General features: G+C 54.0%; 5 protein-coding genes across 5 annotated transcripts; 1 reads left to right on the top strand and 4 right to left on the bottom strand.

The window, feature by feature from the left end:
* Positions 1–6462: 6462 nt before the first annotated feature.
* On the bottom strand, positions 6463–7058 carry J4E86_010941 (uncharacterized protein; the record flags this gene model as incomplete). Its single annotated transcript, XM_051451435.1, has 3 exons — positions 6463–6490; positions 6623–6679; positions 6736–7058. The coding sequence occupies 3 exons, from the start codon at positions 7056–7058 to the stop codon at positions 6463–6465; spliced, it is 408 nt and encodes a 135-aa protein (XP_051297434.1).
* An 810-nt stretch (positions 7059–7868) lies between these two features.
* J4E86_010940 (uncharacterized protein) lies at positions 7869–8075 on the bottom strand (the record flags this gene model as incomplete). Its single annotated transcript, XM_051451434.1, has 1 exon — positions 7869–8075. One exon carries the CDS (start codon positions 8073–8075, stop codon positions 7869–7871), a length of 207 nt encoding a protein of 68 aa, XP_051297433.1.
* Positions 8076–14106: 6031 nt separating this feature from the next.
* J4E86_010939 (uncharacterized protein) lies at positions 14107–15786 on the bottom strand (the record flags this gene model as incomplete). Its single annotated transcript, XM_051451433.1, has 2 exons — positions 14107–15590; positions 15642–15786. 2 exons carry the CDS (start codon positions 15784–15786, stop codon positions 14107–14109), a joined length of 1629 nt encoding a protein of 542 aa, XP_051297432.1.
* A 2491-nt stretch (positions 15787–18277) lies between these two features.
* J4E86_010938 (uncharacterized protein) lies at positions 18278–18709 on the top strand (the record flags this gene model as incomplete). Its single annotated transcript, XM_051451432.1, has 1 exon — positions 18278–18709. One exon carries the CDS (start codon positions 18278–18280, stop codon positions 18707–18709), a length of 432 nt encoding a protein of 143 aa, XP_051297431.1.
* A 5608-nt stretch (positions 18710–24317) lies between these two features.
* Positions 24318–25226, bottom strand: J4E86_010937 (uncharacterized protein; the record flags this gene model as incomplete). Its single annotated transcript, XM_051451431.1, has 1 exon — positions 24318–25226. One exon carries the CDS (start codon positions 25224–25226, stop codon positions 24318–24320), a length of 909 nt encoding a protein of 302 aa, XP_051297430.1.
* Positions 25227–26717: the final 1491 nt, after the last annotated feature.

Genomic DNA, 26717 nt, shown 5'->3' with positions numbered 1-26717 from the left:
GGCCTTCGTATGGAATCGCCGAGTCATCGTTCTTCGGACCACTGTAAGGCTCGGTCTGAAGAGGCACGAAGAGGGCGGCGACGACCTGCTGTAGACTGTACTCCTTGGAGAGGGTTGCGACGAGACTGGAAAGTGCACCGAGAGCCTGACGGGGAAGTACACACCCGTGTCGTGGAGCAGCAACCAAAAGTGAGCCCTCCACCCATGGCGAGTCGAACGCAGGCCAAGGAGTATACGCACGGAGGAATCGGTTGGACCGGGACGTCGAGACGCAATGACTCCGCGTATTTCGTTCGGCGCGTCGTACTTTTCGGCCAGTTCAAGCGCTTCCACCAGGAAGTGCTGCTCGAGGGAAAAGATATAGGCGATGATCCATGCGGAGCGGTTCTCTTGTTCTACTTGCAGCGTTGAAAGAAGCACACGAAGGCGCGAAGGCGCGATGACGCGAAGTCGTGTCACCGGTGTAGAGGCTGTGGTGGAGGGAAAGTTGCTCTGAGTTCCCTGTCGTCGCCATTTGGACAACAGTGTGGGGAGATGAGTGTGATGCCAAGTATATTACACAGTGGGGATCAGAGGGGATGAGGTTGGTCTGAGGAGGCCAGAACCAAAGGCGAAACGTCGCATCCAAGCTGAGCAAAGACATGTCTCGCCCTTCACCGGTCGCTTATGAAGCGGTAAGGCGAGACGATATCGCGAGCAACACAACATGAGCAAGCAAGGCTCACGCAGAGACCAGCGGGCTCCTACGATGGAGCAAACGCCAGCCCACTCGTGCGATACCTGGCCTTGGTCGTCAGATATGCTGACCTCGGGACCTCGGGTCTGTGCCACAGGGCATCACGTGAGCGCGTGGCACCGATTTCCAGGGCTGCTGTTCGACAACTCTGCTCCGACACGTTCCGACGTTTCGACGGCTCCGCCGCCTACCAATCCAAAGCCACCACACAAGGCGCGCCGTAGTTCAACTGCTAGAGAATGTCGATACAAACACTAGATGGGAGTTCGCTGGAAAGTTGCTAGGCAAAAAGAATGGAATGTTGTTCGGGGATGTCACGCCAGCATGGACAGAACCTCTCCCTCACCATCTTTGGACAAGCGGCATCGGACTATGCACATCCTTCGCGATCGCAACAAACGAGAATGCGCGCATCGATCCCGCTTACATCAGATATTCCGCAACACATCGCATAGCAAGCAAGTCCGATGAAACCAAATCGGTCGTTGTCATCGATTCTGGTCCCGGCCACGCGTTTGGGCTGGCGGAAGGAGAGATCATCGGTAACTAGGAGAATCGCTCCGGCAAAGTCTGGTGGAGGAACGGCGGTAAGATGATCGAGCCTGTCAACATAGCGACAGCTGAAGACGCCATGAAGCCTTGTCTGGATCAGCTATGGAAAAGATGCTGATACCTCCTAATTCTTCACCGAGGCCCTGTAGTAGATGCTTGCGGCACTTGGGGAGCCATGACGATCTTTTCCGCGTTTCACCGCGCTTTCAGACTTCAAGATACCGCTCAAAACGGATTTTTCTCGATCCAATACATTGTCTTTAGCAAGGGCACTCTGGAAGATCTGGACGACTGCATGGCCATTCTTACCGACCGGATGATGTTGCGTCGTCCTATTATGGAAGAAACAGCGAAGCGACTCTTGTCTGAGCTGCTAGAACTGTTTTCAGATGCATCAGACATCTGGGGTAGTCCTAGAGTCTCTATTGCGGAGAGGGTGACTGATGATGGAAAAGCGCATCGTAGTTAGCCTGATGCGAAATCTGAGGAGTCGTGAATCAGGCTCGTTTGAGGAGATTGGTGGGGTTACCTTCATGTAGATCTTTGTGGGTACGTTGAGGACGTATAGCTAGTAGTTTCTTTTTGTCACAACGGCGTTATACGCTCGATGCACCACAATTCGCAAGTTCATGGAGTGCATCGTGAGGTTGGGATGGTCTGTCGTCTGATGTCGCCCGAGCCCCGCCCGAGCCCCGCCCGTGAGACGCGGCTATGCCGTGCCGACTCCAAGCACAACACTGCCGACGCCGCAGCCAACTTGCCCGCCCTCGCCATGCCCACGAGCACCGACACAGCTCTCCTCCTACCCGCTGCCGCGACAAAACACGCGCATTTCCTAGATTCGCTCAATCCAGTAGCCACGGCCCATTGAATGCCCACCGGCAGCACCACAATGACGCGCCAAGAGCACGGACTCCCACAAAGGTCAGTCGTGATCTGGGCATGACATCTACAGCGTGAGCCTGGCTGACGAATGCGCCAACTCTACTGAGCGTCAGCGTCAGCCTCGGACGTAGTGTATGCCCTTTTGAAAGCTATCGCCCCACCGCCTCAAACACGCGGTCCTCGGTGTCACATCCTGCCCAACTGCAGCCGCATTCTGGCAGCTTTGCCATCACGAATGCGCCCCTCGAACTACGGTCAAATTTCGGGTTAGCCATCGTCGCCTTTGACCCAGGCCGCTGTCTGATATATAAGCTCGAAGATTCCTCACTGGCTGCTTTGGACGTCAAGGGCGCTGGCTGTACCAGCTACACATACTTTTCCATTGCTCTGACGCCGCCATTACCGGCCACAATCACTGGCTGATTGCTATAGTTTCGCGCGCTCGTCGTGCTCCCGTTCCAGTAACTCTCTTCTAATCACTCGGAATCCTCCACTTGGCTGACGTATGTCCTTGGGTATGCTGCCCTGACAAAAACGATCCGACATTCTCTACCATCTCCGCTACATCCCCTGATGGACATCTGCTGCAAACCTATGCGATCTCCGCTGTCGTCCCTGGCGCCTACCGAGTTGGTTATACTTGAGCTGCGCAACGCGGTGACTTAGTTTGAAAACGTGCAATAGAGGACAGGACGCACCACGTCGCCCAGACTGGCATGTCGGTACGCGTGCCAGCCGGACATACTACATCAACGAGCAATTCCGTCATTGGTGAAGGCGAGGTGACTTGGAAGCTCTTGTCCTGCGCACTTGGCGGCTTCACCCACCAACGCCTCTGTTTTCCCGAGCAGAAACAGAAAGCACCTAATCGTTATACTGTGCATTTCCTTGCATCACCCGTCCACGCACTGACATCCCGAATGCTCTCGCTCCAGCTGCCTTCGGCAGACCGCCATTCACATGGGTCTCGAAATCTACAATCACCTGTAGCGACGCAGTCTTTCTCTCTCTCACCTAGCACACCGTCTCGGACTTTTGTCCACGAGTCGCCATTGCGTTTGCATCATCAAACTGGGGGAAGACTATTGAAATCGAGCGTAGAAGCCTATCGACGTTAGCCAGACCCGACTGCGCGACCTCTTGTCAAAAGTACTCGGAGACTGGTCATCTTGACTTTGTCTCTGCGGCTAGCAACGAGCAAAATTATGAGGGTGTTATTTAAAGGACACGCGGTTGAGGAGGAGGGGACGCTTCCAAGGTCCGGGTCACTCTTGCCCACTCGCCAGTCGATTGTAATATCGAAACCAAGACATCTTCCAACTCAGCGCAACCGAGCCACCTAATCGAGGTCACTAGGACGCGTTTGCTAAATGCACTATTCCTCCGTCCACAGTTCGCCAGTTCTTTGACCGCCGCTTGCACAAGTCTTTCCTCTGCTTTTCGAACTCCCAATGCTGGAATGTCTCTTCTCCGCACTCGGTGTGTGCCCACGCTCACCCTGATGCTTTCAATCGGTCACACTGGACCACGCAAAAGAGCAAGTTAGCGTCAGTGTTGCAGTAGATGGGATAGACAACATCCCCTGCGACAACGTTCCGCAGCGCTCTGACCTTGTCGTTTGCCTGCGATTTCGACAACCTTTACAGAATGGACCAATGCTCATCCCCGAACCTGGCCTTTTTCCTGGTCTAAATGAGTGGAACGATCGCTTGGGTTGGGGCCTTGTAGACTTCGATTTCTGAGTCTCGGAAATGCTGCGCTTTGGTGGGCGATCAAAGAGATGAGGATGACAGGCCGAGGGGACTGCGACGCGTCGCGCGGAACTGGTGAGAGTGGTGGTAAGTCGGAGGAGTCGGAGTAGTGCGATATGTTGGCCAGTACGATTTGGCAAAAGATCGTTGTGACAGACAATTCTCCACGCTCACCGTCCCTCTCACCTTCACTTCTACCTGTGAGATTGGGGGGGCGGCGGAAATTAGCGCCTCATTGACAGCGGCCTGAATCGCTCGGTATCGCTGATTAGGAACGAAAAGTCCAAAATTAGTCTCGCCATCCAAGATCGAATACCAGAAGCTTCTCTGGCACCCGCGATCGGGTCGGCCGAGACAAACGGATCGCCATCACGTTTTATATCGACTTGGAGGTCTGCATCAAATCTGAAGCAGTTGCAGCATTAGCCGTACAAATGTTAGAAGATGTCCCGCGGTCTGTTACGTTCACGCTAGCCTGCAGGTAGATGGAATATCGAGAGTTCATGTCTTCCATCTCACGACGCCCGTATCTCTCCTCCTTCGACATTCAAGTGCCCACGTGCATCACGATTGAGCTCGACCAAATTTCTCAGCGGAATATTATCTCAGCGCGAATCTAATCACACCCGCTTCGAACCCCAGGAAGTGAGACCTATTGGAGCCAACACCATCAGCCGCCGGCGTTTAGCGCTTGGTGCGTACTCATGGTGAAAGTGATTGCGGAAGCGACTACTAACTGAGGTCTTCCACACTTGGAAATTTCATTCATTTTGCGTAAGCGCTGCTATCCTAGTTTCACGGAAAGCCATCTTCCCTACCACAGATATACAGCTCAGAAGACATCGCACGACGTCAGCATGGAACGTACCGGATCCGCGAGGCAGTTCACCATTACCCTGCAGATCAAGATACATGCCCTCGCCCCCAAGTGCCATCCGAGAACTCCCGAAAGATGAAGCGTTGGTGGTACAGGAAGACGCGCTACTTCAAGCGCCAGCTGAAGAAGCTCGGCACTATTATTGGGGGAGACGAGGAGGAAAGCACTGGTTGTGAGAGCATTACCATCAAGACGAAAGGCCATGATTGCGAGGACAATTATGTTCATACCTCGTAAGTATTTCCGCCGCTGCCTCTACTATATTGCTCAGCTGATCTTCGCAGGCCATTGGTCGCTTAGCTCGACACGATCGTATACGTTATGGCCGCCTTGACACCGCAATGGTTGTTCATTATTGACGAGATCGCTACAACAGCTAGACAATACTGCGATCGGTTTAGCACTCAGCGGACATGTTGGACCCTAATCTACTGTCTCGGTGTCTGCGTTCTGTCGGCAGCAAGAAAGCCCACGCAAGATACCGGCTTCGGACTGTACAACATGCCTCTTTATCTTTCCAAAACAAGAGCTCATAGTTTCTTCAAGACTCTTTATGTAGAATATCCAGCGGGTGTAGTGTCCTGAATTCCAGCACACAACTGGGGCTGCGCCGTTGCTGCGAAGTCATTCGAGATGATTACACCCATCATTCCTTGCAATACTCCCAATTCAGATAAACGGGCTTCTCATTTGCGATGGAGAGTGAGGGCTTAGGCAAGATGGGTATGTTTACGCGATCTTTCTTCGAGTTCTCTAGATTCTGACGGTCTAAGAAAACCTGCGTGACAATGGCGCGGACCTTCGGTTGTCTGAAGGCGGCATATGGACCCGTGTGGACCACGACAGATCTATGGGGTAGTGCAAGCCGTGGAAAGAACTCGGATTATTACTAAGAACTCTTGAAAGAACTTACTGCGAGACGTCGTTGACTGTGTCGTAATCAAGGTTGTCATGTCGCTGGTACGACGTATTCGGGCAGTCATTGGGTCCTCGGTACGTTGGTTCTTCGGCGTGACCTGCTGCTTCTTGCATTGGTTCTCGGATCCGCGTATAGCTTCCTGATCTAGGGAAAAGAGCCTGGGTGGGTGCTGCTGTAACGGTAGCTAACGTCGGAGATCGCTCTTTTAAAGTTGCAAGGTCCATGACAAGCATGGAGAGAGGACTGTGATCAAGTCTGGTAGATCATATAAGCGAGTTAACAACATATACGTGCTAGGAGCGTAATCACTCTTGGCTAAGACTGACTTTGGCAACCTTGATTCCCTGGGCTTTGACCACTCCGAGACCTCCAGCCTTGACAAAGTCAATACCTTCTACCTGAGCAGCTTCTTGCTCTTGGGTTTGCACTTTTTCGCACTCCTCCAACCCAAGAGTATCACGCTCCCACGCCTTGAGCTTGCATACCTCTTCCTCCTCTTCATTGGTATCGAGTATGGTTTGAGGGTGAAGAACGAAGCGAGGTCTTCTCGATTATCCAGTTTTATCATCTCTGGCTCGAGTCTTTCTTGGTCCCATGATAACCTGGAGCTGAACACGCAAACGGCAAACGCAGGTTTGGTAGTCCACCTGGGAACCAACATGGTCTGGAATGGTGAGCAGCAACGCCTCCTTGATGGTATATCCTCGCCATTCTCTATACTCCCTGTGGTCTCCGCGCAGTCTTAGTCGTATGTGGTCTCAAAAGCCAGTCTGAACTCTCAGTATTGTATCCACCACGTTAAATTGATCGACACGGGGGTCTTTGGTGTTGAGGCAGGCGGCGTTGGACATGTGCGTTTGCGGGAGGATAGAAGACACGCGAGAACCTCAGCCTGGATCCACCTTAAAGCTGTGGCTCCTAAACGTTGTGGTAGATCGTCTGCGCGATCTAGATCGAGTCTTTGAGGGGGTCATTAGCCAGGCCAATGACACAGTGAGTCGGCAGCTGTACTTACCTGCGATTCACCGTATCGCTATCACTCTCCTCGTACACAGCTTTTGCTATGATATCCGTTGCAACGCGGTCCTTGAAGTCCGTTTCGTCGCCTGTGGATACGATGGTCTCGGCTTCGTCACAGATATCAGCGCCGTAGCTGGAGGCTTCCTCTTCGTGCTTCCATTCCATCTCGTCGTAGCAAAAGGCTGGCTCATTCCAGGAGTCGGTATCGCTACATATTGAAGCCTCGTCACTCAACTCAACTCGGGCAGAGGGGTCAGCCTTATCTCCGGATCCGGTTCGACTGGGAGGATCGATCTCTTCGACCTCGACAATAGCCATGAGGCCCATTACCCACGTCGGTAGGTCTCTGGGATGGTCGTACTGCATCGAATCCTTTTGAACGCGGTGTCTGAGGGTCAACGAAAATTATTTCGCTGGGGTTGCGCGTTGCACCGCAGCGGGCTCGTTCTCTGATTTTATCACGGTGGCCTCGCTTCCGGAACTCATCGCGACGGTCTCGTCGTTCGTTGTTCGCAGGATTACGGGCTTGCAGGCGTTGGTGTACGGTAGAATGAGAATGAGCAAACAACTGGTTGCAAGAAGTGGGAGACTTGTTGTACGCCAAGACGCGCTTCCTCAGTCACCTCTGGTCCCACGCTCCCGCTCACCACGGTGGAGCTGCAAACGCCGAGGGCGGACCCTGGCGACCTGTTTCTCATGGCCACCGCGGGGCAGAGAACGAGAGCAGGTCGCCCTCTGCTAGCATGTCGGATAATGGAAGTCTCGGTGGTATGTGAGAGATATCTGGATCGATTGGAAGTGTGACGAAGGCCTACGGCCTGAGAGGTAGATGAAGACAACCAGTGGGAAGGCCGTGGATCGAATGGTCAGTTCTATAAGTCGACAGCATTATAAGTCTCGACGCGTGATACATGGTTTGATTCAGCGATAAATGCTGTCCGGACCAGCGTCGCAAGTACGCCTACTCGGTAGGAGCCTGGAGCGTACATCATCCGATACCCAGGTATGGAGGTCGTGAAGGGCTACTGAATGCATGACGTGTACTGCGCGGCGTCATCGCAAAGACTTCTTGCTGGTCCTTGTCTTCAGGACTTGCGCATCGTTGACCGAGAGCAGCCCGACGCCCGTCTAGGAATCCAGCTCGTTCCATGGACAGTCGTTTGTACCGGCAATGCTCTTCCAGTCATTCTCTTTCCATTCTCCACCGACCTCACGCGTCTCACCACTGTTCTCATCAGTCTCGTCGGTATGGCGCTCGTCACTGGTCTCGGTGACCATACCAAGAACAGGCACTCGTCGATCGACCTTCTTCATCCACTCCCTCTGCACACACATGTCGCCAGGCGCTTTGGTATGCGCTCTTGCTAGAAGTGGAATTAAGTTTTATGGCGTAAGAGTGAGTTGACTAGGCTGTGTGTTGAAGCACCAATCTTTGCGCGTGTTACGCTTACCAGACGTCTCTGTGGAGTCTTTGCGGGGCGAAGACGATGGTCGCAGCAATCAAGGAAAAGGTAGTGTGGACAGACGACGCGTCAGGAAGGACGATGAGCCCCAAATCGCTCCCACCTTCACCTTCATCGCTGCTGTCAAGCGCCGGGTGGCAGATCATGAAGGCCCGCTAATGTATAATCAATTCCAGATGTGTACATGGTCAACAATGTTCAAATAGAGCAGCGCCAGTAAGCCGTGTTCCGGAGTTCCCAAGCTCTTTCGATAGAGTCGTGAGCAGACAAGGTTGAATACGCGGAGCGAGTGAACGTTGTCTGCACCGAGACAACCGCAAAGCTCTTCTCACCGGAATTGTTCTTCAATGTGTAGGAGGCCACTTCCCTCAACGCGAGTTCGATGCCGAGTCCAACGAGCCGCTCACAATTATCCCAATCCATGACCCTACCCTGCGCAAAGATACACTTTAAACCAGAGAGATTGGGAACGTCAGGTTTGAAGCTGAGTCAGCTGTTGACTAGTCTTCGCGCTTAGTCTTTGCAGAAATCCCAGTTGAGCCAGACGGGTGGTTCCCCCTCGAGACGTGACTGCGCTACCAGCAATGACGACACCGCGGGTGTAACTACGGAAGAGATTGTTATATCCCGAGGAGCATGGCGAGGGTAGACGTAATTCATGGTTGCGGCCTCGAACGTGGTATGCGCGGGAGACTCCCTCATCGCAAGCGACATAGCAGGCGTCCGGGAAAGTGCGCGTCGCGGTAAGCAATCGGGTCGCCAGAGCTCTAGTACGCATGGTGAAACCCTTCAATGGGCCTGGGTTCAGTCTGCGAGTAGGTGTAAGTCAAAGTGGAAGGCACTGTCGCGATAGTCAGACTCACGAGTGGCTTGCTGCGGCTTTGATAATCTGATCCGCCTGATCTCTCTTCCCCGTCGCAGATCGCTGTTTCGCTACCGCAACAGTTGGTATTGCTGTCGGCTCTCGCCATATGACTGGTGTTAGTTTTCTTAGGGGGCTCGACCATCTGCAAGACATCTCCCTCGACGACAACGCCTAGCTCATGTACCGAAGCCTCGAATCCGTCAACTTTCGTCCTATATGCTTCCATGTTGCTTTTGGTCTTTCCCTGTGCCGTATGTGAAGCGTGAGCGGAATGCAGAGCCCTCAGCCTTCATTTCCAGCGTCGGGGTGCCAACTAACCAGCAAGTTGTCCGCACTGCGTGCGATGAGATGGACTAGTACCTGTCGCAAACCCACGCTCTACCTCCCCAGCTCCACTTCCCTTGCCGCAGTCTAACTGCTCATCAAGGAACGAGGGGCTTTTTGCATATGCTTGACCAAGTTGTACTGCGATTCTATTGTTTTGTTGTGTATGATCTACGTTGTAAGGGTGATGTCGCAGGGTACAACGCGGCGTTGTCATGCTGGGCGGCGCATCGAGGTTGGTGTTGGTGAAGAAGTCTGCTTGATCAGGGCGGAGTAACTGAATGTGGTGAGGACGCGGAGATGGGCGGGGAAGGCGCTCAGGTCTGGATGTTCGAGGTGAAGGGCGATGCTGTGAAGAGTGTTAGTTAGACTCCGGACGAATGCAATGGGAGGCCTTGCGACTTGGGTCGCCCACAAACCGGCGGGTACCGCAAGCTTGAAAGGCACGCGGCTGTTGTCAGCCCGCAAACGCATCCTGCCCTCATGTTCTTGAAAGCGCGCCCTGCCGCGGGAGGTCCCGCTATCACCTCGCGGTTCCTGATACCCAGTATGTGCCGGAGAAAGTATGGTGAACAAGGACGGACATTGGAAGCGGAAAAGACACCCATGTGTTGGAGGACACGCGCAGAATATCATCGACTTCGGACGCATAGTCGGTGGGCAAGGCGCGGGTCGGGCCTTCAACAGAAAGAACAGAGAGTAGAGTAACCTAGCTCTTTTTGCCTGTCCCAGCCAACTTGCTCATCAATAAACGAAGAGCAATTTGGTCATTTGCATGACCCGTTGGCAAATAATTCCTGTGTATGTGTATGTCGTATTCTGCGGACTGGTCTGTATGGATCGCCATATCGGTGGTCTGCGCGTGTGCATTCGTCACAGGGTCGTTTGTCGCGAAGGAGGAGATAGGTCTGCTGCCGACCTTATCGTTTGTGTCTTTGCCAGCCTCGAGCGTTGTGGGAAGCTTGACGGTTGCCAAGTCTGTGCCGGCGCTGCGCTCGCCAGCAGAAAGACAGGCTCGGTCGGTGCTGGCGTGGGATGACGCCCTGATAGCATAGCTGTCGACCACCAAGGTGAGGGCGTCGGTCTCCTGGTGCCAGCTAGGCTGCTGTTCGCTCGCATCGGCATCGTGGCTGATTGGCGAAGTCGTCACGGAGACGAGAAGTTTGTGGTGGAGGCCCATCGAATATATGCGCTGCAGGTGACATCACCTCAAGTTGCGGTGGACGAAGTTGTAGCTGCGCCGGTAGGCTGGAGTCCTCAATAGGCCGTCTGTCGCAGGTCCCACGTGTGACGTGAACCTGTGCTCGATAGCAAGGTTGCAGGAGATGTGAGAAAGTCGACTGCGGCTCCGGAGTTAGGCACGGGGAAGGTCGCTGTTGTTGTCGTACATCTCCGTTGTGGTAATGACGCGCTCCCTGACCGTGCCAGAAAATCGATGGCCACACATGGTGTGCGTGTGGTGAAGGGAAAATGATGTCCCGAAAATGAGTATTGGACGGCGTGAGAAAATACGGCTCGGTGCTGATGCCGTTGGTAGATAAACTTTGGTACGTGTTGCAAGTGCTGACGCAAACACTACTTTGCCGAAGACGACGTGTTCGAGATCCAGACACCATTCCACATTCATGTGAACATCGAAGTCAGCAACGAGATTTGGGAAGAAGTTACGGCCGTGGGCGCAACGGGCGCAGGAGTCGCGCAGGATTCGGTGGCAGGAGATGTAGGCAGCATGTCGTGCACGTCGTGATGGTTTGAAGGTTCTGGGGCGCTTGATCGTTTTACAGCGTAGCGTGGGAGCTGCATCCCGCTCGAGTAGAACCCCACACCTTCACCACAGCACATGTAACCATCAGCACTCTTGCCGTCTCGCGCGCATCCAACTCTGCAAGATGCTCACACCTTGGGCATTCAGCTGAATTGTCATTCCCTTTGTCCAGCAATTCCGCGACGCAAACGTCGACGCTGTGCATCATGGGCTGTTCAGGTCTTTCGCCATAAGATTCTCCAGATACTGTTTGCCTTCCTACAATAGCTCCATGTACCTCTTCTGAGAGGTCGATCATTTGCTAGGTCTTTTACGCTTATCTTGCTCATCTCCATTTGCCAACGCGCTCGCATACGGTCATGTACGCGATATGTCGCGTGCTGTACCGTGCGATTGCCAATTTCACAATCATACACATGATTGTCCCAGGCAATCATGTTATTATGCTAGCTGATCAGTCTCCAACGATCTATCACCGTGACCTTCTAGCTTGAATACTGCCCGCCAACACTCGCTTGCCTCGGCAGATCGCAGACGTGAACTTAGAGCTCCTGCAAGTCAAACGGTGGCCATGGCGGACTGCCCCAACTCAAGCAACATTCAATCAACTACGCGTAGCCCGTGCCGCCATGCAAAAGACCTATCCGAGGCCGAACTAAGCGAGTACGGAACGGCCATGATGCGAGCGGCACGCGAGAGTCGCTGCCAATCAATCCATCTTTCAGTCGAGGGTGCGGATCGCGCCAATACCCCTAACAGCGACGATCACACGCATAGCGATTCTGTGGACGGTGATACGAGGCCAGCAGCATCTGCGCCCAGTGTTTGTCACCTTAGTCGTAGGAACGAATGTCGCATTGACAACCCTGAGCCTCAACATTGCGTCAGCTGTGAAGATCTTCTGACAACGTCGCACATCAGACCCCATCCAATTCCTGATGGTACGGTATCATGGACGCCCAGCCCGAAACTGGTATCACTCAAACGTAGGGTCGATTCGGTGGTGCGTAGGATCGGGGAGGATACCACTGATCTTGAGAAGAATATTGCCAACGTCACTCGCCGTCTCGAGCTATACGCGAAGAGTCCGTCTTTCAGTGCTGGCTCTAGTAGGCATAACATGGGCGATGAGGAATGGAGTCAGGAAGTGCATAGTGCAGAGAGAACAAACGGTTCGTGAGCTTTTGACCGCTTGGGTGGTGAAGGTTGATAGTTGCCTATACTTTGGGTAGTCCGAAATGACAGAGAAGAAAGACGCATCAAACACAGAACTACAAGTATCAAAGAAAAGGTGGGCGAGATGTTGTAGGCAATTGATCAGCCGATTGGATCAGACGACTGCGAAGCTGGTCGCATCAGAAGCCAATGGTCAGATGGTCAAGGAGATATCTCTGCGAGAAAAAGCGAAGAAGGAATTGATCAATTTGCGTGGAGGGGTTCGCGCGTTTGTTGCAGTGAAGCCTGACCCGAGAAAGAATAGAGTCCATGTTTCAGACTGATGAGGAATTCTACCCTGCACGTGTTTATTCCAGGGCCGGCAGCGATGTCTGGTGGGGTGCAGAAACCTTGGACTCGAGCGCTCCCACACTGACAGGGGAGCGCTGTAGATGTGTGGAGTGGGCAGCGCTAGCGGGATCTAGTTTTGGCGGCGCCACAAGCGCGCGGGCAGAGTGAGTTAGTCAGGACCGAGCTTCTGGCAGCTATGGCGCCTCGCCCTCTTGCACTGGTTGGTCTTCCAATCCATTCTGATTCCTCTTTTAACATCTACCCCTTCCCTTCTTATCCATTGCCTAGCCGATGTTGCTCGTCTCACATATCAGCAATTTGCCGCAGTCACTACCGCTTCGCTGTAATTTCTATACACGCGACAGTACTCCCGTCGAGGGCCCATCATGGCACCAATGACGTCACCTTCAGCACTACCTCATTTTCGACGCTGGCGCTGATAGTCGACCCTTTCTCAGCCCACAACGCACACCGTCAAGTCAACGTGCCAGCGATATTCCGATAAGGACCCGGCATGCGCGTGCGTCACATCACGAAGCGAAGAGCGATAACGCGACCTGCGACGACGCCCGCAAACAAGTTCAGCACCACCACACCCACAACCCCGCGCCCGTCTTGAGAAGACGCGTCTTTAAGAGCGGCTCGCGGTTTCCGCGCGCGATGGCGCCGTCAGTCTGGTTACGCACACGCCTGCAAACCCTGCATCGACGGAGAAGACGACGCACACTCCCTGATTTGATCGCGCGAGCAAGTCGATGATCATGCATCATCTGAACATGGGGAGAAATTGCAAGATGGATATTCTTCGGCAGTAATGGAACGCGACGTGCTGAGCCAGGTGTCACGGCAGGCTACTGGCAAATCGTCCAACCTACGCACCACGGAGGGCGCACGCCCGTAGTGAAGGTGGTCTCGCGACGTGACGTTGTAGCTAACGAACAAAACTCAACAATGCAGGAGTGGTTCTGACGTGGATTTGACTGAGAGCTATCGCATTTGGACCCTCGCCTCGCGCCCGCCTGGATAGGCAACACCACGGTGTACTGATTGCTCAATCATAAACGGTCGTTACTGTGTGTAGGAAGCGGGAAGCGGGAACTCGTAAGGTAAATACATCAACGCCTCTATGAGTAGGATATATTGAAGCGGGCAACCGTAAAATACCACCCGAAGTTCAAGCTCAAAATCGAGGGCAATATACTTTACATTGACGACACGCTGAAAGTAAGAAATGTAAAGGCTTGAGGTGATGACCCAAGCTAGGAAATGAATGACATGGCGCGTCAACTCACACACTACATGATAACAATGTCTATGCCCTGAATAAGAAGTGACTTTGATTCCAACATGAACACCATCCCCGTGGATATGCCAGAGACCAACCGAATACCGAACCCATGTCGTGCTAAATACACTCACCAAGTCTTCAAAATGTCATAATCCTCAGCAACCGCTCATGTTGGCACTATCATCTCTCCTTGATCGAAAAGAACGACCCCGAGGGTGGTGATGAAGACGCGCGACAACAGATTTAACAAAACCATTGCCGATGGACTTGACAAAGGGGATGACAGAGAAGACATCTTTCGGCCGACAGTTGGCTCCCTCGCGCGTCTGCTCTGCGCCTTCGCACACGTCCACGACATAGTCGTTGCTGACTTCTTGGCGCGTCGGAAGCCGAGGCCAAACAGGCTGACGGCCGAATACATCGAATGTCGCCTGGATCTCTCCAGGAAGGTCCAAGGCGATGGTGTTGGATGAAGCTTTAACCTTCTTGCAAGGGTTGAAGTCCGAGAAAGTCGACGCCTCAACAGTGGCCCTCTCCACGTACCTCAGACTGGGTGCAGAGGTGAAGGGGCTTATCGAAGCATCGTCGTAGACGTGGGCGACGAATTGGCCTTGATCGTGCTTCACTGGATCTTCAAAGATCCGTGTGGAGGATTCTATCGGGAAAACCCAATCCAAATTTAACCCAGGTACAACCGGGTCCGAGAAAGACTCCTCGTCAAAGGGCAAGCCAGCTAGGGGCTCATCATCTGCCTCATACCCAACGTCGTCGGAGCCGTCAGAGGGACTAGGTGGAAGGGCAACCGTGGCCACAGCTATGCCAGTGAGAAGATGTTCCCGACGGTACTTTTGTTCAAGCTCACCTTCTTCGTGGCGTGTCTGACCAAGCTTGCATGAGTTGAGACTCAACTGGGCAAGCTCGTAGTCATTCTCATGGGGGTGGACTAATCTCTCGGGCGCATATGACTTCTCGCCGAAAGGCTCGTCTCCATCAGCGCGGGAATGCGACCCAGCCGGGTGGCTGAGCTCCTCCACCCAATGATTAGGCAGCTCACCATATGGCGATCTATAGGGAGCGCTAACTGAGCGCTTTGGTTTGGAGCCGGGGCGGACGGTGACGTTGTCCCCCCACGGGGGATTAGCGAACGGTGGAATGTGCCTCGGACTCGTTTCTCGGTGACTAGTATCAACGGGTTCCGACGATCCGAGGGGGCCCATCGGGCAGACGGTGTGGCCAGCCTCGATGGTGCCCCCAAAGCCAGGCTCCCAGTATTCGGTTCCGTTGCGGAGAAGCACCTGAAGCCCACCAGAAACGGCCGTGAGGTCTTCGAGGGGCTGCGTCTCCTCTGTCCGGAAACCCCACCTCAAGCTCGACCCGCCATTATGCGACAGACGCCACGGAGCTACCTGCCCGTCAGACCGCACCTTGTAAAAGCCCCTTAGCTCTTGGTCGATTCCGGCTACCGCCGCCTCCAGCTCATCGAGGTATCGATTGATCTTCTCTTGTTTGTCGCTTGAACCGTTGGGAAATGCGCGCGCGGAAGGGTGGATGCGCCAGGGGCATGCGACGACCACGTGGTCTGGTAGTTCTATCGGCCTGCGATCGAGAACTTGTATGGGTGGAGTTGTCGATGCCGAGCCTGAAGTGCTATTAGATGAGATGAAAGTGCCAAAGGTCGTGGAAGACGTACCATTGCCGGCGCGAAGGACGAAACTCTCAACGTGGTCTTGCGCCCGTCGCTGATCACTGTCCACGAAATCCTCGCGGGGCAAAGTGTGTTGAGTGGTGGAAGGGTAGTCGTAAGACGAGCGCTTGAGTTTGTTGGCTCGGTCCATGTTCGGTGCCTAGTCGAAGGGCATGAAAACAGTGGCTGGTTGGATGATGATCAAAGATGGACGAGATGTTTCGGCAATGGTACAAGAGGTACCTGCGTATGGGGTGACATTTATCATGACCTAGGACCGATGATAAGCTCGCCGCGAAGATGCCAGGGGCTCGCAAGACAGCACAAGCCCACGCCGTTGCAGAGGCCATGATATTGGAACAATACAATCGACTCTTCAGACATAGTCTAGAAGACAAGGAGTGCCGTCTCTTCGAAATCACCACTGCGCGAGCGCCCGATACCACGCGGACAGCTTCCTGCGCCGGCGTTTGCAACTGCGGATGTGCCGACGGAAATGATATTGGCCGTCAATACTGACTTTCCGCACGGCCAGATAAGCAAAGAAGAACGGTCTACTATGACGATGCTTGCGTGTGTTTTCCAAACGTCTAAGGAGTTGTCGACTCCATTGCGTTTCTCCGCCGCAATCTTACTGGATATAGCCTCGTTCCCTTTCCCAATGGACAGGGTGGTCTTTGTTACGGGTTTCCGGTACCATGGTCAGCTGCGCAGTGACTTTGTCTTTGACCTACAGCGCGTTCAGCCATGTCGTGCCGAAGATTCGCCTCGGGTTTGCCGTCTGCGGGTGACATGCAGCTACCATGCATAGCCACGTGAACGTTCACGGTGATAGGCGTGGGCGCAGTGGGTGCTGGTGCTGATACATTGTAAGGATTGACTGTGATGGAAGCAGCGTTGCCGTCTCTTCCGGATCCGATTTGCGCCACCTTCACCTGCATCAGGATGTAGGTGTCACTACTATTTTAACGAGGGCGCTGGGCTTGAAGTTGTCGTTTGTTCAATATGCAAGGCGCTGGTTTCTGGGGTGGTGGCTGTGTGTCTGGTATTCCAGGGACGGAGGTGGGGGTGCGGCAGTCGGGGCATGGGCTGGGGTGGCTGGAAAGCAGAGATCATGGCGAGTGTGACTCGCCCAAACCTTGAGCCCGCTCTCGGGTACCCGGGAAGACAGCCAGTGGGCGGCAGTTCTAGGGTCGACTGAACCCATGCATGGGTCTGTGCGGCTTACAGGGAAACGTTGCACAGCGTTCTGAGCCGCGGGCGTGAAGTGATATGTCGCGTGCTCGCAGAAACAGCGGTGGAGCTGGTACGTGATGCGGTAAACAACAGCAACGGTGGGGGCTGGGACTCATAGACCAGGCGACTGGAGATTGACTGATGGGGTCCGAATGGCACATGTTCGAGGTGATGGGTTATGCAAAGTGAGCCAAATAGCCGCGTCCATGCACCGGTGCCCGCCCACCTGGGCAAGCGCGGAGATAGCTACTAAGGGTGTTGTCCCTGAGTGAACATGGCAAAGCGGAAACGCCATTCGCGTAAGAAAGGTGATGAAGGGGTCGGGGTGGTATGGCGGGCCAGCGTTCTGGTAAAGCATTCCATTGGTCTGTCGGGACTGCAGCTAAAGTCCCGATGTGACACGCATGCAGTCTCACGACGTAGTCGCGAACTGCCCAGGTGTGTGTTGTGTCTAGATGGCTGGAAGTCTGGAAGCCAATGTCGGCAGCGGACTGAGACGTGTGAAGCAAGTGTGCGGATTGCGTTAAGTTCACTAGTGTCATGGTAGTCCAGAGAAGAGGTCATGATCATCCTGCCCGAGTACATTATTGGGGAGCGAAGGGAAAGGGCGAAGTGGGTTGGAGAGGCAACGTTTGACGCAGACGGAAAGCGCGTCTGAGCCGTGACCAAAGTGAGGAAGCGACGGGGATCTCCCGCATCTCGCACCCACCGACGCTCATCCCAACCGTAAAATCGACCGACTAGGAAAGTTGTCTCCACCACGGGATGGGGCATGGACAGTAGCACAAGGTCCGCTAACAATCGGCGTAGGCACGCCCATCAACGCCACCAGGCCACCGCTACACGAGAAGCATCATGGCAACGAATGGGTACCATGCAAACTGTTTCGTGGATCTTGATCCTTCGTCTTCTTCCAATCGAACCATTCAGCGCTATCTCAAACATGTTTCTGGGACTGGGGGCGTGGCCAATAGCGAACCGAGACATGACGACAGCGACGGCAACCCATGGTGTAGCCTCTCCAAACATGATGTATAGCCAGTCCGGCTGAATGTGCAGAGTAATTTGGGGCTGAGGCATCGGTATCACACCAGAGACATGCGACGGGTCGCGCGTATATTGGGGTGATGGTGGAAAATGTGGTCGCAGCACAGGACGTGCTCGTTAACTCTGAGATATTGCGCCCCAGTAGGTTTCAAAACGATGGGCGATTGTAGTGGGTGTCCGATACATGCTACAAGAAGGGCGCCCTGACGAGACGCAAGAGATAGAGCCTCCCCTACCTCAAGGCGTTTGCTACAGTTGTGCTCGTCCCCGGTCTTTCAGTCCACTGCTCAACCATCTGTACTGTACTTTCTCGGGTCCCATCAGATTGCAAAATATTCAGAACGCCTCCCTTCGTTAGCATGCCTTCAACGAAGCGACCTGCTCCACGATCTGCGTCGCCGCAGACCCCTCACCCCAAGCGCATGAGGACCTCCGACAGTGTCCAAAAAGCAACGCGTTCGAGCATATCTGCGGTTGAACCAGGCGTCATTGATGTCATGAACCGCGCGCTGGACTACACCAACGCCGCAACGAAGTACTGGAAGATTGCCGCCAAGGAAGCCAATGCCGAGATCGATCACTGGAAGAAGGAGTGCAAGCGATGGAGCGACAAGGCTAGCAGAAGCGATGCTGCTGTGGTGGACGAGAAGCGTGAGAGGCTCGTGGCACAAAACGCACAGCAAGACGCGGAGCGTCGTTGCGCCCAGTTGTTGGCAAAGCTGGCCACACACAGGGACGCCCTCCTGCAGATTGGCGGCCTGTCCAAGAGAACAACCGATGGTAAGTCCTGACTCTACGTATTGCTTACAAGACCCATGCGAATCTCGTACGTCGACCTTTCAAGGCCCGAGCACCCTTTCCGTCTTGGAGGAGAAAGAGAGATGGGAATCAGAGCACTCTGAAGACAAGGGCAACCATGACGAATCTAGAGACGAGAGCGACCATGGGGTGTTTGCAGACGGGAGCGACCTTGACGATATGGAATGGGCGGGGATTACAAGAGAAATGCGCTCACTGGGATAGACGGGCGGGTGCTAGTGAGGCGCGCGTGGTGATGGAGTTCCAGGCAATGTATGTTACAAATGTCATGAGTATTTCACATCTTTACTCTGTGCTGCTTTCTTCGTCTGTCCTGTTGCTAGTGAATGTGAGGGTGTTGGGGTAGATAGGTGCGTCGTGAGGGAAACCAGCATCGAGGTCGCTACGTGAACAGCGGAGAACCCGGGACGCCAGCGGGGGTCGCATCAACTCGGGTGCGCATGGCGCAAGCGACGCTGGCAATGATGGGGGCTCGTGGAACGGGTACGACACAAGCTTCGCTGGGTTCCGCCTGTCGCACGCTTGGCACAGTCCCGCGTTCTCGTTGCGCTGCTCGGTGGGGGTGCGCGGCATCTCGCGTCCATCTTTCGTGGCGGTCGTCTGGGCGATGCATTCTCTTTGCCGGCCTCCGCATCGTACTCTGGATCGTCGTGGCTAGAGACAAAGGGAGGTGCCGGCATGCAATCCATAGGAATGTACTGCGCCATCAGTTAGCTTTGCGTTCTTCTCAGTATCGCCAGCGCTGTGCGCGTACCTCAGGTGTACCGGCTATCGCATGATGGTCAGGTGATGTGACATCACTGCAGACGCTGAGATGCCTGTGAGAGCTCAGCGACCCTTTGGTGTGAGATTGTCAACGGCGACCTGGTTATTCGATAAATCTCGACCGGCAATGAACCGCGGGCAATCCATGGTCGGGCGTTGTGGACATGGAGGGCAGGCCAACGCGTCTTCGTACTCGACATGGCAGGCGCGACTCGGATGCCGCCGATCGGCCCGCCCTGCCGCCCCAAGCTACCCCACATCACGCCAACACCGACACCCATCCCACCGTCGCCCACGCCATGGCAACGTCCACCACCCTGTGCTTGCCCAACGCCTCATTGATCGCATATCCACCACGTAGCTTTTCCTGCACTCCAGTGCTGTAGAATCCCTGTACCGACTGCAAGCTGAACCTCCAGCGTCGTCCTGGTACTTAGATGCATGAGCGTCCCCGCCGGTTGGCGTCGGGCTCAATACTGCTATCTCGAGCGAAGTCTGCAGCATTTCCGCTTGGGCTGCCACACTGTCATTGAAAGAAGCTTCGTTCGCGCCTGTCTAGGCCGCAGGCCTCATCGCCCCTGCAATCTGCTAACACACATGGCGTAGAGGTTCATCAGCGCTCTATGGCTGCGACTGCCCAGACATCCGAGATCAAGCTACGCGTTCACGATTGGCGTTCGGCTCCTCGAGTAAGCAAGCATATGGACGCAATCGTGTCGTGAAAGGTAGCCCTAGACGTAATAGTGCGAGTTTGGTGTTTCCCAAATCTGGTAGCGACCTTCCGGTACTTTTCAGTTTTTCTGGTATTCTCCGGGACTTTTCGCGGACAGCCAATTCTTATAGTGAGAATGCTGCTTCCAATACGAGAATGCATCTGTTAGTTTGAGTCACTAATCTTGAACATTGCGCTATAGGATGTATGGTCAGAGATGTACGCGTCTTCTCTGTGATGAAGAGCGCCCGGGACGTATTTTGCGGCTTTCCCGAAAGAGAGCAAACGCACGTGTACTGGATGACGTATCCGCAAGCATACGATCGGTAGTGTCATACATGACACCACCTTTCGACAATAGACAGTCCTGAGGAAAGGCCCAATGGTACGGTAGAAGACGGTGTTTGCACGGGCACATGTCTTCCAGCGACACGTGTTACTAGGATTCCGCCTTACCTCCCACAGAACTTGCGAAGACGGTGCGAGCTCATCTTGTCATCAGTTTCATCGTTTGCGCAAGGGCCTGCTGCCATTAGTTGTTACCGCTGGTGAGGCTTTCTTGCCTGGAGATTATCTAAGCTGGGTGGAGTCTTTTGATCCGCCATAGTGATTGATGAATTCAAAGAGATTGGAAGTAGGTGCCGTGACTGTGTGGCAGGAGATCCGTTTGGCTTCATCTGGTATTGTTTGTCTCTCGGACTCGCCCCGTCAGCACCCCGCCCAGACTTGTCGCTATGTGACCGTATCCTTCACTCTTATAAGAGGTAGGGATGAAGACACGTAACGTTCACTCACGACCAAAAGAACCCTCGATAATCTCATATCGCGAGCTGCCACTCTATTCAGTGACGCATGATCTTGGAGCGCGGCACCTGTTATTACCTGATACCGACTTAGGCTACTCTGGATCAGCTATTTTGTGACCATTCCGTCCACATCTAATTTCTTATCCAGACGGTTAGATCTGGACATATTAGCGAGTGAGTTTTGTCTGCGTTTCTGTCTGCGGTTCTGTCGACTTCAAAGACGTCTTACGGAGCTATACTGAAGCGGGCAGGTCTTCCATCGTATCCAGTCGATTCGAAACAGCTTGCCGAGCACACTTCATCACATCAATTGCGATGTCAAGGTCGTCTCCACTCCCACCGCCCCGACCGTTCTACGAGGAAAAGGTGCTACCAGATCCTATCTGGGCTGGTACCACACATAACATCCAAGATAGCACCTTGACCGCCATTGATCTTCATGACGGAATTGTGGTAGTAGTACGAGCGGAGACAGGAACTGATGCTGGGACGTACGCAAAGATTCTCGCAAACCGGCTCGCTACCATGGCCGCGTCGAACGGAAGATTGACCACCTGCCTCTCGGTCACTGGATCCGAGGCTCACGGACGGGATCTTGTTGCTCGCCTCACAAATCTCCAGTGCACGCCAGATCACCTCACCATAGTGATCGGGAACGACGTTCACACAGTAGCGCCCTACCAGGCATTTTTGGACGGCATCCTAGCCTCTCATGTAAGCACACGCTAGGTACAAGGGCAGACGTAGCTAAAATTACAAGCACACGGAGGACATAACCCATCATTCTTTCACACGCTTGACTGCGATGAAGCAGGCGGTGTTCATCTTCACAGTCGACGCAGAGGTCAAACTGTCAAAGTACTTCTTGTCTCGCTGCACAACGTTCATCACCTTGCACCTGGAGGACAGCCCCGCTCTATCAATACCACCTTCAACAGCACCGAAAGCTTCAACCGCGCCTGCAGTCCTAGAGGTGGTGTCTGCCTTGCCTTGGGCGGGATGAGGCGTTTACCGCTACCAGAGCTACACACGCTCGGAGCTGTTCATGTGGCGCGTCAAAATCCTTCTTTACTCGTATTCAGGGTCGATCTTGGGCGTTTGGAGCCGCCTTTCAGTCTGCTTTGTTTGCTCACGCAGGGCGACAACAGCTGCAGAAAGCTTCTGCAACCATAGACGACTGCCACGGCTATCTCCATTCTCATTGGAGGCGAACTATCGTGACAGGGATGCAGTCGTACTCGGCTTCCATTTGTGCAGCCCTCATGGTCTTCTTTCTCTATCAGTTTGTGGTTCTTTGTGCGTCGGTGCTGTGCATGTGGTATAGGTAGTTCGACAACTCAATTTGCATACCAATGGCCTGCTACACACCCAGTATCCCCGAGCTTTGGGGATGAGACTCTAGCTTTGCATTGCAATGCGACTGGAAGCCCTACCTATACATATATCGTTCACTGAGCAGCTACACAAGCCATAATGCGCCGCTAGTACCGATCCTTGAAGCAGAGTTGGTATTGGCGGAGCCCTGACTGTCTCTAGCGAGCGATGGCATTGCAATCATTACGTGCATCTAGCTTGATTGGCACATGCGATTGCAGGAGACATTCACATAATCTCCCCTCACGCCCCGTTTCGTGGAAGTGGCAACGTACTTATGGCAGCCTGTCTTTCGAAGTAGCTGCCGCAGACACCACCGTTGCGTGCAAGACCCCAATAGTAGCGCTCAATGCCTCCTTTGCTAGAACTCATACACCATGAGCATTCAAATTCCGCTCCTCCACGGGCCGTCTCTTGTGGGGTTATCCTCTGGGTTGCGAGGCTGCACCCCGCTCGGGTAGGTGGGCGTTCAGACAGCTCTGCAACTGGGCGCCGCATTGAACATAGCCATTGCTACATGCGTCGCCGCAAAGCGGGCAGAGATATGCCTGCAGTGCCTTCGTCTCTGCTGGTGCTGCACGTTCCAGCGAGGCCGACGTCCACGAGTGCATCGGAGTCAGGACTAGCGATGTATGTTCTCAGGCCTGCGCGGCCTCACCCCCTCACCTGGGCTTGGGCGCGCATACCTGAGAACGCTAAGTCGTTAGCGTGAACGGCTCACTCGATCGGGCGCAACCGCCCAACACTCCGCGACTCCTCACCTCGACCAAACTTCCACGCGCAACAACACTTCCGGCCGGATATGAGCAATGGCTCGTCGCGAAATCCGGTTACTGGGCCACCACTGCTTCCACCATCCGACTCACCATAGGCTCCAGGTACTTTCAACTCAGGGCCAAACACCACTCCACTTGCTCTCGAACATGGACCAACAGCCGCTACTCACTTTCGACCCGACGTCACGTTTACCATCGAGCCCCGTTGACTCCAACAACGCCGAGCGACTGGCTGTTATACAACCGAGTGTTCACACACGACCCAACCCGACCCGGAAGAGCGAGAGGAACTTCGAATGCGGCCGTGCCCAAGCATACACCAATGACCGCGATGCCCTATACTGGTTCTACGAACCTTAAGCGGATTGGTATGAGTCTGTCATCGTGAGATGAGCGGGTTGTCGGACAGGGAACTTGCATCGATGCATGCGTCTTGGGCCTTTGCGATCAACTTGACCGGGACTATTACACCGAGCACGTTTGTCTGGCTACCGGAGCGCGCCATTGGAGCCACCTAGACATGCTGCCAGTGACACGCCTAGTATGGCAACCAGGAGAAGAAGCTCAAGAATGCGCTTTGCGAGAGCGACATCACGGACAGTGAACTCAGAACTTCCCTTCTGGAATGGCGAGTGTGGCCAATCAAGTGACTCTTTACTTTGAGATCATAGGCTTCTTCGCCTCCAAGATGTGCATGCGCTGCCTTGTCAAGTTTCGGGTCCTTTACAGTTGCGACACCTCCGTCTCTGTTGACAACGTTTCCAGCAACCACCAAGGTGAGCGCGACTTCATCGCTGCTCCAAGTCTCTATCATACTTTGTGCGACTTGAGCTCCTCTAACAGATAACAGAAAGCGTTCCTAATTTTGTCCCGCATTTCGTCTCCTCTAATATGCGCTGCCATGTTCTCGATGAAGCCAAAGTTCCGTCGTCCCGTATATGTTGGGGTCTAGCCGGGAGACGAAAGGTTGGAAGAACAGATGTAGACGAGACGGAGGCAATGAACAGGCTAGTTTGGAGTCAGTCTTGTATTATCGAAACGTTTCTGGAAAACTGACCTACATCCATTCGAGATGGCCTTCCCCATACCCCTCCTTATTCTTATCGTAGTCGAACCCGTAGACATGATGTGTTCACGTGCGTATCGCTTACCGAGCATGGTAGTACAACTCATGATGTTGATGCTCGTAGGCTGCACGCTGATCGCTGCTGCTGTTGACCCAAGGCTCGTGGCCATATTGGAATGCGCAATGACTGTCGCTTGGACCTTGGTGGTTGCTGTTTACTGAATAGTTGACCGCAGCCTGATCATTGCCCGTGGCGCGATTGTTCTCTTCGCTTTGGCGAGCGCGATGGTATCGGTGGCCTCCATCCATGACATCCTTGATCCGGGCAATAGTCTCACCAGGTCTGTAGTCTCTCGTCACTCGATTGATGTGATCGTTCAGATGCCTGTTGATGTCATCGCTCAGCTTCTCATCCTCTCCATCTTCTTCCGTGTCCGCGCTCAAGGCGACATGATCCAGCGGAACAGTATCTAGCCATTCGCGCAAGCGGTCGAAGTTCCTCGTCTCTTCATCGAAGTTGATAGGCTGGTCGCGCTGAATCGTGTCCTGGTAGTGGGAGGAACGACCGCGCTCCTCGTAGCGATTACGCTGGGGGGTGATGCAGACCGAGAGCTGACCGCTGCTTTTGTAGTCCCTTTTTTGGTCACTCTCGATCTTGTAGAGGCCTGAACTAGCGCGAGCACGCTGGTAGCGCCGTTCACCACTCAAGCCGTATGTCATGTTCTTGTAGACTTCACCATGATCGTAGCCACCAGTCGCCTTGTTGATTGCCTCCATCAACAGCCGCTCTGAACTCATATCCATAATCACCCCAACGTCACGCTCGGGTTCTTTGGCTGCAGTTCCGCTCGTTGCAAGGAAGGCCGGACCCCGATTGGATAAGCTGATCTGCCGACAAGCTGTCGACTTGATGCCCTTCATCAGGTCTTTTAGCCTGTTGCGGACGGACCCTTGGTGTGCGGGATTGCTGGTCCCAGAGTCTTGCTTCATGTTGCATTGCGGTTCACAATGGTTAGGTCGCGTGAGGTGGCACAGCGAGACGAGGCCGCATGATGGTGAGAAGAGACCAGCGCGTGAGGTGACAGAGGATAATTGGCAACCAGGAAGGCTTAGCGTAAATAGTGAGCGCGTACCAGAAAGAATCGGAAGATAACGTCAGTCGGTGAGTGTGCGGGTCGGTGCAACGAAAGTTAATTCAAATTTCGGGCTGCCCAGGTGAAGACGGAAAGAGACAGCGTATCTAGCAACACTACCACAATCTGTTGCATCGCCTTGAAGAGCATATGTCACAGCATTTACGACATGACTGCAATACATACGTAAGTAATGAAAGATTGCTCTTTGCTTGTCTTTATTGGTGATCCAGAAGCCCGGAAAGTCGCCCTTATCACGCGCGCAAGGCGCGTCGCAAGAGACGATGTGAGCCACGAGCGAAGATGTCAACACCACTTGCACCTACATGACAGAAGCATCTCAGCTCGTAACGCGCCGTGCTCTCCGCCCCAACGTTTCACTTTGATAACTCAGTCGCCTTCGTGCGTAGTGAAGTTGTGGTCGATCATGTCGATTTAATATCGCGGTTTTTGACCCGTTACGAGAGCCGACTAAAAGATGCTACGCGCGAAAGACGCGAGATCATCCCGCCAAAGGAAGCTGGACACGAGTTCCGAAAGCCTTCATGATTTGCCCACGAGAGCTAGCCAGCACTTGGCTGTGCCTTACCCACGACCGCAACCATGTGGACCGGTTCGCAGAACACTCGTGCTGAAGCCGTTCGATCATTCGAATGCGCGAATGCCATCGATCATACACTCAAGGAGCGAGGGACGCGTTGGGTTCGAAGCAAACTGAGATGCCCTCGCGGGAGGGTCCGAAAGTCGTCCTTGTTGGTGCGGTCGAGCGTGATGGGCACGCTGGTCTTTCCATGTCTAAACAACGGACCCTGTCGACACAGGCCTGCCAGTGATGGCCGTTCGCCCGTGACTCACTTGGATTCGACGACGAGAGCTCATTCACATGATCGTTGAAGTTGCGCGAGTCCAAACCGAGAAGCCGACTCCCAAACCAGCCCAGTATGTCTCTTGTAAGGTATCCCAGTTGATGCAGCTGATCCGCTACTTCTCTAGCAAGCAGAAGAAGATACTACACCGGTTGTCGTAGGAGTCGTCAAAGTTGATGTGGCCGGTGTGCTATTCTCACAGAAGCAGAGACGACCTTCCACTCGGCGTCGGGTGGTGCGAGACGAAGTAGTCGTGCATGCTGGCCTTGCTCTTTTGGCCTCGCCGAACAGGGGACTGCGCTTTCAATTTGGACTAAAGCAGGCTACTCGTTCAGTACGCGTTGCTTCGACATGTTGTGGTTGATTTCCTCGGGAAGCTTGGGATGCGTCTACGCTGGCCGACTTCGCCTCTTCGTGATTGTATGACCGGGTGCGCTCCAGGACCACACGTCGGCGCGGGTATCCTCGCCCGCTTTGAGCCA

Source organism: Alternaria arbusti (genome assembly GCF_024043155.1).
Source record: "Alternaria arbusti strain BMP 1465 chromosome Unknown scaffold_27, whole genome shotgun sequence".
NCBI classification, from domain to species: domain Eukaryota; kingdom Fungi; phylum Ascomycota; class Dothideomycetes; order Pleosporales; family Pleosporaceae; genus Alternaria; species Alternaria arbusti.
The sequence above is the reverse complement of the archived record's forward strand: the minus strand, read 5'-3'. Positions and strand labels throughout refer to the sequence as shown.